The 17,537-nt window shown below is 35.8% G+C and overlaps 1 protein-coding gene across 2 annotated transcripts in view; it reads right to left on the reverse strand.

The window, feature by feature from the left end:
• LOC111863409 (xanthine dehydrogenase) overlaps positions 1 to 17,537 on the reverse strand; it is an 82,844-nt gene that overhangs the window by 42,295 nt on the left and 23,012 nt on the right. For both annotated transcript variants that reach the window (XM_023849711.2, XM_023849712.2), the window contains exons 4-11: positions 16,131 to 16,291; positions 12,796 to 12,952; positions 11,473 to 11,761; positions 10,380 to 10,603; positions 8,718 to 8,820; positions 7,330 to 7,457; positions 4,803 to 4,931; positions 3,794 to 3,961 (exon numbers count right to left, since the gene is read on the reverse strand). In XM_023849711.2, coding sequence (XP_023705479.1) covers positions 3,794 to 3,961; positions 4,803 to 4,931; positions 7,330 to 7,457; positions 8,718 to 8,820; positions 10,380 to 10,603; positions 11,473 to 11,761; positions 12,796 to 12,952; positions 16,131 to 16,291 — 1,359 coding nt within the window. The remainder of the gene's footprint in view (positions 1 to 3,793; positions 3,962 to 4,802; positions 4,932 to 7,329; positions 7,458 to 8,717; positions 8,821 to 10,379; positions 10,604 to 11,472; positions 11,762 to 12,795; positions 12,953 to 16,130; positions 16,292 to 17,537) is intronic.

Below are 17,537 nucleotides of genomic sequence, written 5' to 3' on the forward strand. Positions count from 1 at the left end.
CTCTATGTTGCTTCTTGCCCAAGGTCCTGGAGTGGGAATTTGCCTCCTAATCGGGGGGGGGGGGGGTTAGCTGACAAAGGCTTTAAAGCTGGTTTAAGTGGTTGCCATATAGAACTATCGTGCCTGTTGAGACTTGTGACGTAATCATAGACTGAGGCATTTTGTGTTTCTTGTAACTTCTTTTTATTCTATTGGCTAGGTGATTGTATGCTGTTTTGTCTTCTGGATAGTGACTATGCTGCCATTTCCTCCTGGCTTTTCTCTTTTCTCTTATTAGTTGTTTGATTTCAAACGGGATATTTTTAGTTTCTTGCTTGGTGTTTGGGAGGAGTGTAGCTTGTTTTACAGCTTCTTGTAGAGTCAAAATTATTTTTTCTGATTCTCTCTCTCACTCTTCAGATGTCTTTAAACTAATTTTTAGGTGTATCTTTTCATCTATTATGTTTTTGTATGTTTCCCAATCGTTTTTTTATTATGTAGTCTAGATGCTTTTTTAATATTTATTACTGTAGTACTGATTGTTCCAATTACTGGAGTATGACCTGATGATAGGTCATAATTAGAGTGTACCTCCATAAATGATTTGGATATGCCTCCAGAGACAAAAAAATCAAGTAGGTCAGGTATTTTCCTTGGGTCAGATGGCCAATAAGTAGGAGAGCCTGTTGACAAAAAGGAGTAATTATTTTCTTGTAGGACTTTCGCAAGTTCTCTGCCTTTAGTGGTGGTGAGGCGCAATCCCCATAGGGTGTACTTGGAGCTATAGTCTCCTCCTGCTATAAATTTGAGCCCCAGAGTGGAAGAATTCATTAATATGTTCTTTCTTGATGTTATGGCGGGGAGGACAGTATACTGCAGGTACTGTTAAATCATAAGACAGTGTTTTGATTCTGACAGATGTTGCTTGAAGATATTCCTTTACAGATCCAGCGTGGGCTGTGTTGTCAAGATGGTTGGTATAATATAAATGGTAACCAGGGATTTTAAGGAATGACTTGTCAGTGAAATTGGTTTCACTGATTAACACGATATCAATGAATTGATCTTGAAGGAATATTTTTAACTCTTCTCTATGTTGAATTATACCATTGGCATTCCATATAGCAATTCTGAGGAATTTAGCCATTTATCTTGCCTATTAGCGTTGATAGCATGTTTAGGACCATGCTATTCTGTTGTATGATTTGCTTAAACATACATTTGAAATCTTCTAGAAATTTACCAAGAATTCTACTGATGTCTTCATTGTTATTATTGTTTTGGTTATTTGTTGAGAGGCTCACCCTGTTTTTACTGTATTGGTGTAGCTAATCCGACTTGGTGGGTTTGTGGTTCACTGCAAGGGGGTGTGGTTAGTATTTATTACTGGTGGTTGATGGGTAAGATTGTTGATATTGTTACAGCTACTTCTGTTTAGCCACTGGTAGTATGCACAGCCTCTATAGTTTACTGTGTGTGGTCCACCACATATGTCACATGTTGCCGGAGTGTCATGGCTGTTTCTACAGTTAGCTGTATCATGTGGTCCCGCACATTTCACACACAGAAAAGGTCTGTTGCAATAGGCTTTTGTATGGCCATATTGTTGGCATCTCGTACATTGGATGCCATGTTTATTTTTTCTAGGAAACTCAATTTGGATTGTGCTACTTTTGTATTTGTTTAATGCTATAGAGTTCTTTATTGTTATCAGCTGGTTCCAGGTCAACAAAAAACAGGTTGAGAGGCTCCTTAGTTTGTCTATGTTTAGCATTGATAATGTTCTTGACCTTATGTCCTGAGTGTTTAGTTCCTCTTTAATTGTTGTGGTGTCTGTTGGGTAATGTAGATATCTTCTGACTACTCTGTATGCTCTTACGTCTTTTGGCTGGTAGGTGTGGTGGATTATGTTGTTATCTTTCATGAATCTTACCAATTTCCTGTAGGCATCTAGGTTGCTACAATTGAGCCTTACATTGCCATTCACCATGCTTCTAGTGGTGTATTGATCTAGTTCCACTATGTCGTGAAAGTTCTTAAGCATGTCTGGGAGGTTAACCACTCCGTAAACAAATATGGGAGGCAGTTTTGGGGGGTTCTCTTCAGTTTTGGTCTTATCTGTATCCATGTCTTTGACTTGTGATAAATTGCTATATCTATGACTAATATTGAGGTTGTCTTGTGCTTGATTTTGGTTTGAGAATGTTTTTCTTCTTTTGACACTTTTTACTATTTGCCATCCCTATGGGGGCTGTCAATTTTCTCATCGCTTGTTGATAGCTTTCTAAAGAGCTGTGGACTATGCACAGCTTGGTTATGCACTTGTTGTTGTAATTATTGTGGAGACTGTTGCAATTTCTGCAATTGTTGAGAGTTTTGTATTTGGATATGCATATGGTATTGTTCTTGGTTTGGTTGAAAATGTCAATTATTTGTTGGTGTCATATTGGGGATTGATGATGACTGAGTTGCGTAAGGCATTTGTGTGTTTATTATGGGTTGGTATTGTGTATAGTTTGATGACGGCGCAGCTGCCTGCATGCTATTAGTAAATCTTGGTCCATTTCCCGTAGGAAACCTTTTTCTGATTTATTTTGACACTTGTTAATTATTGTCTTAAAAGTTAGTGCTGTATTTTATCAATACAATTTAATATTTTCAATAAACAGTCTCGCCTATTTGACTGCCTCTTGGTTGAAACTCGGCTTATGTCTCTCTTCCACTTGTAAACACTTTCTTATGGAGTGGTGCTTAACACATGTCCTTACTGCTCGGTATCAGACAACTCAACAGTATTCCTTTGAGTGACCAAATATGAAGCCCAATTTATATTCTATAATTAAACTGCATAAGCCATGATTTTAAACGTTCAAAACTGATGATATACTGGCTCAATATTGCCACTCTGTTCTTCTATTGCTGCCATATCACCCAGATCTTAATCTGACTGAACTGATATAGGATGTTGGTTAATTATTACATCACCATAAAGAACGTCAGTTTCCATCAGAAAAAGTTTAGTATCATCACAAAGATAAATGGAGCTCAAGGTGCAAGAATCCCCATCACTGTAGACAGAATTACTTGGAACTCAAACCTATTACTGGTAACAACTTGGTGCAAATTATAGTTAACCTACAAAATGAAAATGATGCCAGCAGTTATAGCAGGAGTAGAAAGGGCAAGGAGTAAAGCAGAAGAAGAATTTGCAGAAGAAGATAATGGAGAATCTAGTAGAACAGAAGCCTTTTACAATGTTAACCAGTCCCTGGAGGATATTAAATCTGAAGTTAATTTTTGTGTCTAGTAGTATAGAGAAAGCTTTTCTCCTACATGCACCACAACCAATAGCAGACACTGTTGTCATCCTCTCTCTCACACATCTGAGAGCTCATGTCCTATTGAAGAACTTGTATGTAGGGGAATCTCAGCTCCAGTGTTGAACTGATGCCAGACTTCTGGCATGAATAACTAAAAATACAGTTGTAGTAAACAAAGATATTTCTAAAAATATTTCATTATTCTAAATTTTACGTTTTGTCTTGAAAGTCTGTCAGATTCTTTACTGAAATCAGCCTGATAATTAGAAAATTATGGTGTAGTCCACAGGCAAACTGATATAAATTTAATTTGGGCATTATGATACATTATGTTCAAATAAATGAACATAAAAGAGTATCCAGTGTTAAATTAAATCTAATGTTTACAAAATTATGTGCTACATATGTGTCACATTCACACTCTGCCAAATACAAAATTTGAAGACACCTCATCTCAAATGTTAAAACTATTTCATTTTAGGCAGCTATGATACCTTGTAAAAGAGGGCTGAGGCTAACTTCCTCCTAAATATTGGAGAAGCATCCGGTAGCACTTGGTCTGGTTTCAGTTCCTTATCAAGTATTCTCAATGCTGTCTTGAAAGTTTTAAAATCAAAGAGATTCTTGCCCTCCAAATAATTCTCTGTATCATGGGCATGCACCTGAAAATAAACATTTATATCCTGCCAGTATCACAATTTCCCCATTATGGTATACTCATCATAAACATAATCATTTCCAACACAAACATATTTTTATTTTGATGTATTTAGAACATTAGTTTACTGGCTTTTATTCAAACTTATTATATTTTAGAATTTTTTAATTTTTAATTGAAGTACCCACTAGATTCAATCATGATGTACTTACCACAGGCACTAGTTACAGAATACAGAGTTAGCCTAAAAGAAATACAGTTTAAATGACTCGTATTCGCAAAACTTACATGCGCAGCCCAAAAAAATCGACCACATGTGCAAGTTTAAAACTTCAATTTCCTCGAAAGACTGCGTGGAATATCTTGCGTAAACATTTACGAATGTTCCCTTATCGATTGCAATTATTGTAGAACCTCACTGAAAATGACAAACTCCTCCATCACTCATTCTGTGTGGGTATGCAGTAATGGAATGAAGGAAGTAATGAGTTCTTTAACCAGCTAGTTTTCGGTGACGAATCAACGTTCCAAATTAGTGGTACAGTGAACAAACACAATATTCATATATGGAGAACTGAAAACCCGAGAGCTGTAGTAGAACATGTGAGGGATTCACCTCAAGTGAACGTTTTTTCTGCTGTATTCCATAAAAGGGTGTACCCATGTAAACTTCAGGGCATCCTTTTCAAACCATGTAAGTATCTTGACCATGCTATTAAAGCTCTTCTTTCCGTAAAACTTTGAAAGTGTCTATTTCTTTTAGGCTAACCCATTACTACTGTATTTTTTCCTCAGGCTTCATACATAGGATCACCAGTCTACACAAATTTCTTTGAAATACTTACAAAGTAAGGGTTGATTCCGCCATACACTATGGTTGGTTTCCTTAGAATTCTGCCATTGTCACTTTTCCTTATTTGAAACAAAAATCCTGCATTCACATATGCATGAGCATTTTGAGCCCTTGGCATAATCTGAAAATTGAAAATTTGGAAACTGTGTCATGAAAATATCTATTTCATCATTATATGCAAATCAGCAATGAGGCAATTTGACTTCTTCGCAAAAGTTTCTTTAGCATCATAGAAAGGGTCAAAGTTGAAATTGTGCATGCCTTTGCGGTGTACAATTTTTGTAACTACAACAATAATATATATAATAGTCTTTGTTATATTCAAGTGCACTTCTCATTCTTAACCTTTCTCTGGCCTTTAGCAATTGGAAAAATGCACGTATACACATGCTTCAAAATTTTGGAAAATAAAGTGAAGTTGTAAAAAATGTAATATATAGCAAATTCATTGTCATAAATTTCTCATCTTCTTTGGAAAATATGAAGAACGAGACTTCATTCAGGATCTCTGAAACATGGGCTAATCAACTTTATATTTTGATCCATGCAAAAGTGCTCTGCTTTACTGACATACAGAAGTAAATTTCTCTGAAAGAACAATATATGGACTGTAGTCATTTCTCAGACTCTGTTTTCTGGAGATTATTAAGGGAGGTATAGTGTGTGCTCAGCAACAGAAGAAAGAAATACACCAAAGCATGATATTTATTACAAGGCCACCAATTATTGGAATCAGACTGCAAGCCCAACAGTTTTTTAGAATTAATAATATTTACATCCTGCTATATTAGTAAAATATGGGACCCATTTAATACTAACATTACATAACCATGTTTCATGTTTAACACAACAGACTATAATAGGACTAGATTTTCCATTTACTGTATGAGGACATGCTGTGTTAATGGCTTTTAAATAACTGCTCCTATGGCAATAGGAGTGGGGGCAGCTCAGTCAGTACAGCAGTGGGCTACAAGCTGGATGCCTAAAGTTCTATTCCAAGTGGGGCATTTTTCTCTATTCCATGAGGTCCAGACCGGCTCTGGGGTTCACCAGTCTCATATGCAGTGGGCATATGAGAAAAGTGGCTGGGGCATAAAGCTGATCACATACCTCCATCTAGTGCCAAAATCATGTTTTCATGGTGTGATCCTATAATTACTTATGCACAGAGACAATTTCACCTTACCTCTGTCTTACTATAACTGCAGGATAGAATGAATTTAAAGGCACAATGAGGGGTTTCATTTTCACCATTATTGACATGAGTAATAAAGGAATGAAGATATTCCATTGGTCCTGAATTCTGTGTTCATTAGGATGAAATGCTAAATTACGACTGACAGACGATATTACTGACGTCTGGTTCTACATGCAATCAAAAATGGCAATCACCTTTGGCAAGTTATATCTTGTTACTGTTTGTACTTGCTTTTCCCATAACATACTTCTCCCAAACGATCACTTCCCAACACAATCCAGCTCAAAATTATTGACATTTCTTGGATGCAGTTAAATTTTTGTGCTTCATGTTAAAATACCCCAAAAATCTCCAGTTTGTAGTCTAAACGGGGAGTGTTTATGTAACTAATCTTCCATTATGACAACCTCATAATTTATTAAATTTTCTGTTCAGAAGTTTCAGCAGGGCACCCAGTCCTATAGTCACATTGTAGCAATTTATTTGCTATCAGGCACAAGAAAACATATAAACATATTTATTTGGGAGTGCACCCTTCTTTCACATAAAATTTGATCATTGTGCAGTATTCAGTTGTTACTTTGGAAGAGAATTCTGAGTATCTTTAAGATGTAGTATTAATCTGATATGGTCATATTCATATAATTTGTACAAAGGTGTTAGCAGTTTTAAATTGAATCTGAAGAATTCTAGTCTTGTTACTCATTATGTATTGGAAGAGTATTTTGTGAATTTTAATAGGAAGAGTAAACTTAATGCTGGTTATTTTCTTGGGTTTTAGTGGTATTATTTTATTATATCTGTATGATTAGCATTTTGTGCTGTATTTATTGTTGTTTCTTTTATATATTTGAAGTGTATTTTGAGTATTTTTGATAGGAAGGGTTGAATTGATACTCGTTATGTTTTTTATGATCTCAGTAGTATAAATTTAACATATCTGTATATTGACTTGGTACCTTGTACTGTTTTTATTTATGTGTTTTGTTTGACTTTTCCACATCCTCTGAATGTATTTCTAGTACTGGATTTATGGAAATAAAGACTACTACTACTACTATTACTACTACTACTACTACTACTACTACTACTACTACTACTACTACTACTACTAAATCCAACATACAGATACCAAAATCTGTAGAGAATATGTTGTTTGGAACATAAAGCCATTGCAGTGGTTAACTCACAGCATATCATTACATATTACTACAAGAACATACAGCCTATTGCTTTCAGGTAGATTTAATCAAATAGCCAGCATAATGGGTTGTACAATTTCCTTTACCACAAAATTTTGTTGCAATATTTAACATACCTTATAGGTCTTCAGGCTGTAACTGTCATCCATTTTGGGTAAAGTAATGCTTTTTATGACTTTGTGTTTCATGTCCATATCCAGATAGTCAAGCATGCTCACATCTTGGTATAGAAAAGTTTTTGAAGCTGTTTAACAATTTAAAATTTTTATTTAGCAAGGAATAAGCGACAGGGAATGGTTGAGTTCTATTTTCAGCAATACATTCAAGACTGTACAGAAAATAAAGAGATTTTTGCATCATGATAGCAGATACATTGGTGACAAATTTTCAGCATTCAGTATTTGTTATACTCAATTGCTCAATGAATAATTCACTTTAATAATATGAAGAGTGAAGTATAATAGCTCAAAGATTTGAAATTTGTAGTTTCAACATTTTTATGTCCATTAATCTTAGCCACTTGCTTAGTAGGTGAGCATCCTTCTTAAGAAATACTAAAATTAAAAGAAGTAGCCTGCCACAATAATCATTCTAGGGAGGATGTGAATGTTGGTGTATTCACAACAAAAGCCACTATTCCATAATGGAACACAACTGGAATATTTGACAATTTCCATTTGAATGTTTCTAAAATCTTCTTTAATAATCAATATTTTTTTTTATTTTCCAAGAATCTGAGGATGTCGGGTTCCCATTATTGGAAATCATTGGAACATCTATTTCTCTTGGGTACCAGAAATGTCTACCTGTTGACAAGTTCCCCGAGTACAAAGTGTTATAGAGTGAATTTTCCATGACCATAACCCTTGAAAACCATTACAATTAGTACATTCCAGAAACTATAGTATGTACAATTCTGATAAAAATAAATTAACTGCATCATGACATAGACACTTTTATATATGCATACAGTGGTATCATAAATATGCGTTATGTCTACTAGTGGCATATGCAGGCTTAATTATTAGGCAATATATGCTGAATAAATGAACCAGTGGAAGGCTCTTCTGAACACAGTGATGAACCTTCGAATTCCATAAAATGCTGGGAGGTAGCTGCATAATTTGCAGCCTCTCAAGAAGGGCTCAGCTCCATGAGTGAGTGTGTGATGCAGAATAAATTCTTCAGTACATGAAAGCAGTTAATTGCTAAGTTCTGCAGTTATAACAATGGAGGATATTTCTGCCAGTATTCTTTGGCATATTTGACAGCAAAGGTAGAGCCTTCAGCTGCACCATAATAAAATAAATGAATGCTTTATTCTGAGATATTTCAAATTTAGTCTCATTCGTACCAATTTATGGAATCTGAACCTGAATTAATGCTTGAAGTCAAAACAATAACAATTAATGAAATTCATTGTTTTACTCCACTTTAATATTAAGGATTCAAGTCTCCACTAGTGGAGTAACATTTAATAATTCTAATGAAAATGCTAACTCACCAATTGTCAAGGTGGCTCCAACTGTGACTAAAATCAGAAACATATCAGATGGGAATTCGGGATGTTCATGCTTAATGGACAGGTTCCCAGCAATTGTCCCAACCTGCAATGAATTAACAGAATATAAATCATACAGCCATTATGTTGGTACAAGTATCTGGCTTCTTTCTTTTTCTTCTTCAATTCCAGGTTCAGTTTATATATATATATATATATGTGTATATTATAAAATTTAATATAGTTTTCATATAGTAAAATAGAATATCAAAATGCTTCTAAAAGTTCTAAATGTTTGCAGGAAAATAATCATATATGCCATACTGAAAGTTGCAGGCAAATCTTAGCACTGCTGCTTCAATTTTTGGACCACTTTGGAACTGAGCCTTTGTCTGAAAAGTGCTTAACCTGCTTCAGGTATTTTATTGTTTCCTCATATCCCTAATGCAAGTTCTGGGACTGTAAATTACAACAGGCCATAGCAGCATTGTTTACCTATTAATAAATAAGTAAACCAATAATCATATGTGATATCATAATTTGAAGCTGCCACTGGCAAAGAGAAAGTTGTATTTATGTATAAAAACAAATTTTTAATATCTTAAGAATATCATACTTAATTATTTGCCTCAGTTCTTCTGTGTATCTGCTGTTGTAGTTTTTATTTTTTTGAAATACTTTTGCACTTTTACAGATTACACTTTGAAGTACAGTTTACAAATGAGACATTAAATGTGCATTGTTACATGCACAAGATGATAAAAAGAGACTTTACTGTTATTTTCATTATACTACTCTCTGTCAGAATAAAGATGTCAGTGGGAAGGTAAAGCTGCGGAAGACACACCATTTTTCAGCTGATCACAGAGTGAAGGAGTAGGGGAATGTGCCACTGACATTTCTATTCCAACTGACAGAATAATGTGCTTAATACTTTTTGCTGAATGAAAAGACATTACAGACATTACAGGCTATATAAATATTGCAGCCATCCTTTCAAAGAGAATATGCTTTCAGCATTAGAATGACAATATTTTTCGAGTATTCCTTTGTATACTTATGAGAAGCACTTTCTTTCCTAAAATTATATTTGCCAGTTCTGTCATGGTTGGTTTCAGCCTTAGCATCAAAATATATATAATTCACTGACAGTAATATAACTCTTTATATCTGACAAATTAACCACAATGGATTAATTGTTTTCCAGTATTCATATTGGCAGATACCAGCTAAAAATGGTAAAAGTAAAAAGTAAAGTAAAAGTAAAGCTATCCCTGTAACAGGCCGTGAAGGCCCACAGTGTTGTGAGACGTTGAGGGTCTCACGTTATCTAGACAATTGGCTCATAGATGGTGGTAAGGTTGTCAGCCTTACACGCCAGCCATGCTTTAGTCCGCAGGAAAATTATTTAATTAATTCATGGTACTCATTTCTGTTAGAGGCTGAGTTGACCCCAGAGCCATAGTGCGGCTGCCAGAATTAGGTCAATTGAAAAAAATCCAGTTACCTCATTGGTACTTGAATCTGCGACGTTCTGGCTTGTAGCATAATGCCTCAACCAACTATGGCATATTTATGAAAGTGCATCTTTATTTTAACAGTGGGGCTGTGGTATTTTGACCATGGATATGAGGCATAATAATTTGTTCTTACTTGACAACTTACATTTCTGACAGGGACATTAGCAATCAGGTCGATGTGTCTTGCCAGTACTGCTGTGTATGCATAATTACTTTTCTTCTTGGATAGAGAGTTAAATAGTTTGATGCAGTCAGTGAGGCTCACATTTCCACCTAGCGTCAGAGTTGGTTCTGTCACGTAACTTTTCAATTCAGGAATGTCTTGCACATCAATGTAGATCTGGGGCTCCATAGTTGGTCTGTATACCCCTAAAATGCATGTCTTATATTATGAATTCGTTAATTAGTAATGTCAGACACGTATGTCCCTGGTTGGATTCAGAGTCATACTCGTACACTATAAACAGAGACACACATTGACCAGGACTGTTTAAACAGTCTCTGTTCTATTTTACAGTGGAATGAATAACAATAGCATCAATGAATTCAGGATAACTGATATGGGGCTTTAAATCATTGTTCTTCATAATATAAAAAATGTGTAGAGTTTTCAGTTAGACTTATATATTATAATATATTGCTTTAAACTTATTCTGCAATGCAATTAATAAGTAATAATTTGCCAATATACACATACAGTACTAAAGAGATACACATCAAAATACCTTTCACACAGTCTTTTTAAGGAAGACCCTTACGGTACATATTCATATGAACTATTTCTCTTATTTCGGTGTCCAGATAACATCCTGCAAAATGTGGGGTAACAATGAAACGTAAAAAGTAAAGTAAAGCTATCCCTCTAACAGGCTGTGAAGGCCCATAGGGTTGTGAGACGTTGAGAGTCCCACATTATCTAGACAATCGGCTCAAAGATGGCGGTAAGGTTGTCAGCCTTATGCGCTGGCTGCGCTTTACTCCCCAGGAAAATTATTTAATTAATTCCTGGTACTCATTTCTGTTAGAGGCTGAGTTGACTCCAGGGCCATGGTGCAGCTGGAAAGATTACACCAATTGAAAAAAATCCAATGACCTCATCCGGACTTGAACCCGCGACTTTCCGGCTTGTTGTATAGTGCCTCAACCAACTATGCTACCTTGTGCCCCACAATGGAACGTTCTGTATGTTCTGTATGTAATAATATTTCTGATGTCTTCTTTAGCAATTGGTGACTTACCACGGGCTGTGTTCCCTCCAACTAGAACATATGGGGCATAACCAATTTTATCAAAAATTTCAAAAACTTCGTTCATTTTTGTAACTTTGATCCAATGGGCATCTTTCAAGTTTATGTGAATAGAAGAATGCTTTGATGACTGAATGATTTCTGCACCATCCATGTTCACATGAACAAAATCTTCTTCACCATTATCATCACTAGCATCAGCATCATCATAATCATAATCACTACAACTCCCAGAGTATTTCTTGCCACTCATTGGACAAATGTTCCTCTTACAGAGTTCCTGAAATAATAAATAAAATAGTAACTGATCTTATGATTTATAGCAGCTGATAATATTAGATATATTAAATTTCTCATTCACATGAAAAATGACTATTATCCGAGCAAAAATTTTTTATTTTACATATGTCTGTCTGTTCTGGTGGGAAGACAGATTGCAAATCTGTTGTTGCAATCTCTCGTCCCACCAGAACGGTCATACGCACATAAAATCAGACACTGGTCAAAACAGTAAATACTAAATAATACTGCACTAATACCAAGGGCCTCCAAGCAGTTAGCCATTTCCAAAAACAGAGACACCATGTATGCGAACCAGAAGAGGAGGAAGAAGACGTAAGAAGATACTGGATGACCTTGGGGAGAGAAGAGGATATTTTTATTTGAAGGAGAAAGCTCTGGATCGCATTAAGTGGAGGAACTGGTTTGGAAGAGACTGTGGACCTGTTGTCTGACAGATTACTGATGAATGAAAAAATGTCCGATGGAATATAACCATATGACTGCATCAACAGACTTCATAATGTGAAATATTACATGAATTGTTTTTAACCATATTATTAATTGTATAACTTTCGTTTTTATAATAATTTTATAATTTTATTATATTATTATACTTTGTATTATTATAATGTAACATATTTGTCAAGTATCCAGCACCATTGTACCATCATATTGAAATGCAGTTCAATAGTTTGCGAGTGTAGTAGCTATGTATTTGCCTGATGATGCCTTTAAAAGCCAAAACATGTAGCTAGGGTAATATTAACCTCGACCGTCTCATTATTGTGTTGCGACGGATTCTAATAAAGATTTTTGCATAATAAACACAAGAGGATGCACCCAATGAAAATCAGGAAAACATACATGATCTGAATGAAATATCTGATGACCGAATAAATTACATTCTTTCATGAAATGATACACAGTAAATGTACATTATATCATAATTTTATAAAGAGAAGCATGTTATTTTCAGTTTTTCATCCAAGTAAAGATATGTCTACAGAAACAAAATCCATGATCCACACTAACCTCAATATCCTGTACTTTGTTTTTTAGTTGTGGTGGGGCATCTATAGCCATAGATTTGAAGGCTTGCAGAATGGGACGATATCCAGTACAGCGACATATATTACCACCAAAAGAATTCTCTACTTCTTGCATAGTGATATCTTTATCATTCTTCAGGCTGCATTAGAAGTGAATCAGGTATTAAATACATCATCTATATCTGAAGTAGGCAACTGATCTCCATCCAGATAAGGCTAGAAGAGCTGAATTTAATGTCAGTAACAATCAGTAACAGTCTGTCAGACTACATGGTGTCACACCTCAGAGAGTGAAGTCTCAAATCTGAACCTTAATCTTTAACACAGTATTTGACCCCATGTCATTTGTACATTATGAAAGAAAGATGGTGAAATAAGCTGGGAAGGACAATTGATGATAATCACATGAGAAGAAGGAAACTTGGTGATAATGAATTCAAGTGATTTTACAGTTCATGATACATCATCAATTGATGAGGTTAGGCTCTCTCTTGAGCTCCTGAATCACTTAACTCTCTTACCATCTGCTTATTAGCTAGAACCATAGCTATCATCTGCCAAAACAAAGGTGTCTCATGTCACAGCTAATATGCCGTTCATTTTAGAAATATGAACATTCATTTCCAAAGTAAATAAATTGTTTAAATACATAAATACATATGTAAGTTACTTCCATGGGTCCAAAGTTAGACAAAAATGACTGTAGGATATGAAGCAAGTCATAAGCCCACAAAATATATATTTACAGTACAACTGAACCTATTATAAAAATTTCACATGAAAATTGCACAAAGAGTTCACATAAGATAGTTAAAATTTCAAATACATCCATACACACACTTCAATATTGCCTATTCATGCTGTTTATACAAACCTTTAAAAAATTATGATTCATATTTAAAATTATTATAATTATTATTGTAATTATTATATTTAGAATTATTAGGAATTTATCAACAGAGTGGAATGTGTGTATATCTAAATGTCCTTTTTAGCACTACTTTATATTGTGTCTTTTCATTCACAAGATTTTCCAGAAAATTTGACTGAAAATTTTAATGTCAGATTTTATCCACTTTTCTGAAAACTTGAGGAACTCTCAAGTGGTCTGTCACAATTGTGCCTGTTCCTTGCATTAATACTACATACAGTAGAATTAGTCTGATAAAAGTACACTGAAATTCATTTATGAAAATATGAATATGTATTCACAGGGATGAGGTAAACTCTTCAGTCTTTTTAATAAATATCTCTGTGAATTTGGCACCAGTAATGGTAATAACAGTTTCCTTTGGTGATGTAAATATCTTAATTCTGTTAGATGAATTACACAAGAAGATGATTCCATTCTTCATTACAGAGTGGAAATAAGCAAGGTACATTGCTATTTATTTCTTTGCTATGAGTCTATAATGCCATTTTTGGCGCTTTTATATCATTGTCCTAGATTCTGCAGTACTTAACCTAATACGCACTTCTGTTTGGATAATTACTGTTCCTTCCACATACAAAATAGAATAAAATTCTAACACGAGTTCTCCACATTGTAATTTCCTATTAAAAAAAGGGAAGAAATCATTGTACAACATATATCTTGTGACATTCAGTTTTCAAGATGCATTGTCACTGGCAGATGGTGTAAGCTGTAAAATGATCAAACCATGGACGCCTTGTCATACCAATAGATGTTCGAAGCTGACTCCATATTTTTAAAGGAAGACTACAGGATGCCTCAGGGAATTCTCTCTCATATCCTACTATGTTGGCATCGACTGTCATCACAGCTGCCCGAAGTCCTGCCATGAGATATTATATAGTCATACGAGAGAATGCATAAAAGTGCTCATTCAGCTGTCCCCACAGGAAATAACCCATTGGAGTTAGCACTGAGGATGCCATGCATTCTGAGCTTGACAGCAAATCCACCTTCCTGGACATGTTGCTTTCAATCATTTCTGGACACATTCCCCACAGTGTGCTGGAGCTTCGTTGTACTGAAACCACAACTCCCACTTCACAGCTAGAGGCACATAGTTAAGCAGCTCCAATACAAGAGTTTCCAGAAAATCATGATATTGTTGAGCAGGCATACTCTCAGGCAGGCATTCATGGATAGCATGGGGATTATCCTCTGGACAGTGAAGACACTCTCACATGAATAACATGCTTCCTCTGTTCACAGAATATTATATAAAAGTTCTTATCCACAATATGTTGATGCAACCGTTCGCAAAATTGCATCCATACAGGGCAATGGTCTGGAAACAGATGTGCACTTCACAATTAGTGGCATAGATGTAATTAGTCATCATGAAGTACTTCAGGGACCCTCATTTGGGACAGTGTGATATGGTGCAAGCTTCTTCATGGCTCTCTTCACAGTTGCAGCTGTGGTATTGTCATGGGTTGGTGTCAGTAGAGTCTGTGGGCTACCTACATTCATACATGCCTGAAGTGTTAACATCCTCTTTCCCAAAGACTCTGCTATAACTGTCAAAACAAATTATCGTCTGGATGATGTTCACCAGATGAATGTAGCTTGTATCACCGCATAACAGTAGCAGTCACAGTGCCTGTGCTATGTGCACTCCATGAACATTTGATCGCAATTGGCACCTGCTTGGCACTGTGCGTCTTGAGCACTAACAACATGCTATGTACCACTGTGACAAGCAACTCCACTAAGAACCTCATAAAGTCCTCGAATGTAACACTATCTAGAGAGGTAACAACGTTCTAGAGAAACCTGCTGAATTCATCTTCAGGTTTCCACCAAACTACACAACATCAGTATCCAGAAAATTTCAATAAGAATATTCATCGAAATGAGAAACCAGTTTTCATGAATATTGTATGCATTCGTGAAAAACCACTGTTTACTATCAGTCATATCAGGAAGCAGAGAAGATAATAAGCTGACAAATTTTTTGAACCACTTATCGTAGATATTAAGAATGATTTCCTGATTTTGTTATTCTTTATTATTATTATTATTATTATTGTTGTTATCATCATCATTATCTCGGTTTTATAGACGGGAAACCCGACATTAACATCCATGGAATCTGTTGCGCTGACCACTTTACACCCTCTATACGCAAAAGTTGGCACTAACTTCACTGACAAGCGGCGGTCTCTCAGTTGGTATAGTTTGCTTGTGGACTAAAGGCCACGGAGGGAAAAAATAGAGAACTTTACTGAAATATTTTGCATTACAGATATTTTCATGCCTTAAAAGTCACTCTATACAAGTTATAAAAGTGTGACATCTTGCAGTTTTGCATATGTATTCTGAGATACAGTCTCATATACACAAACCTATACATGTTCATCACCATTCCTGGGGAACAGTACCCACACTGCGTGCCATTCAGGTGAGCAAGTTGTGTCTGTAAAGCATTGTAACCCATCTTCCTGTTGCCAAGTCCTTCAATTGTTTTAATGGCCCAGCCATGACAGGCATACACACGTACCAGGCACTGAAATATTAATTATGTTTATTAATCTCCATGCATTAGAAGTGAAAATGTGAATTGTACTACATTGGAGGTGATATGAGGAATTATTAGGCGAGAAATTAGCAACTGACATTGAAAAAAGGGCAAGACGAGAAACCCCATTCAAGATATCAATATCCTAGCTGAGGTTTTATACATTCCCAAATATGAGTTGCATGTGCAGTGTTATTATTGTGCTAGCCCACTTGGTTTCACGTTACTGACCTAATAATACTTATGTGTATGTATATATAGAAAACTGTTATTTGCGATGATTTATACATTGTGACATAACGCCTGAAAGCTGGAAGTGTGCAGTCAGTAAAGCCCATCAGAGACGTCTGTTGCTGGACAACAGCTAGTCAAAACACATTTCCGCAACAACGAATACACTTATGTAAATTGACGCGTTGCCCGGAGTTTGTCACAGCTTTCGTGGAAAAAGAGAATAAGAGATGAATCAACTGTTAGACTGGGTGTTTTATGTGTTATGTTTACAGTAATCATCAGAATGTTATAATTACTTTTACTTACGACCTGTGAGTATCCAATAAATCGATTTACAAATCAAAACCCCGTATACGAGTCACTAATACACGTGACACATTGTATCAGATGTAATTGGAGAGGAGTGATCGAATTATTGGACTTAAGATTGCCATTCAAAGGAATATCTTCTCTGTTTCCTCTTAATCCAGTCCATATTTTTTTTTTATTCTTTGTAAAGTGACTGCCTCTTTGGTCCAGTGTCAGAGTTCCTGCCTACAGATCCAGAGGTCCCGATTTCGATTTCAGGCGCTACCAGATTTTCTGAGAAGTAGTGGGTCTGGAACGGGTCCACTCAGCCTCGTGAGGATAATTGAGGAGCTATTTGGTTCTGGTTCTGGTCTAGAAAACAGAAATTAACGGCCGTGGGGATCCGTTGCGCTGACCACGTGACACCCTCTATCAGCAAAAGTTGTCACTAACTTCGCCGACAAGCGGCGGTCGCTCGGTCGGTATAGTTCGCTTGCGGATTACAGGCCACGGAGTTTGTTTTGTCTATTTGTTTGGGTGAATCAGAAAATTAATTTTGGTGTGTTCTTCTTCTCCTTGTTCTTCTTATACCTTGACGGGTCAGGCTGCGTGGTCTTTTCCCATTCACAATTAATTAATTCTGAGGTTATGAATCTTAGAGTCTGTATGACTTCTTGGATGAGTGATTAGCCCGTCGCAAGGTAAGGATAAC

Source organism: Cryptotermes secundus, unplaced genomic scaffold (genome assembly GCF_002891405.2).
Source record: "Cryptotermes secundus unplaced genomic scaffold, Csec_1.0 scaffold792, whole genome shotgun sequence".
In the NCBI taxonomy this organism is placed as follows: domain Eukaryota; kingdom Metazoa; phylum Arthropoda; class Insecta; order Blattodea; family Kalotermitidae; genus Cryptotermes; species Cryptotermes secundus.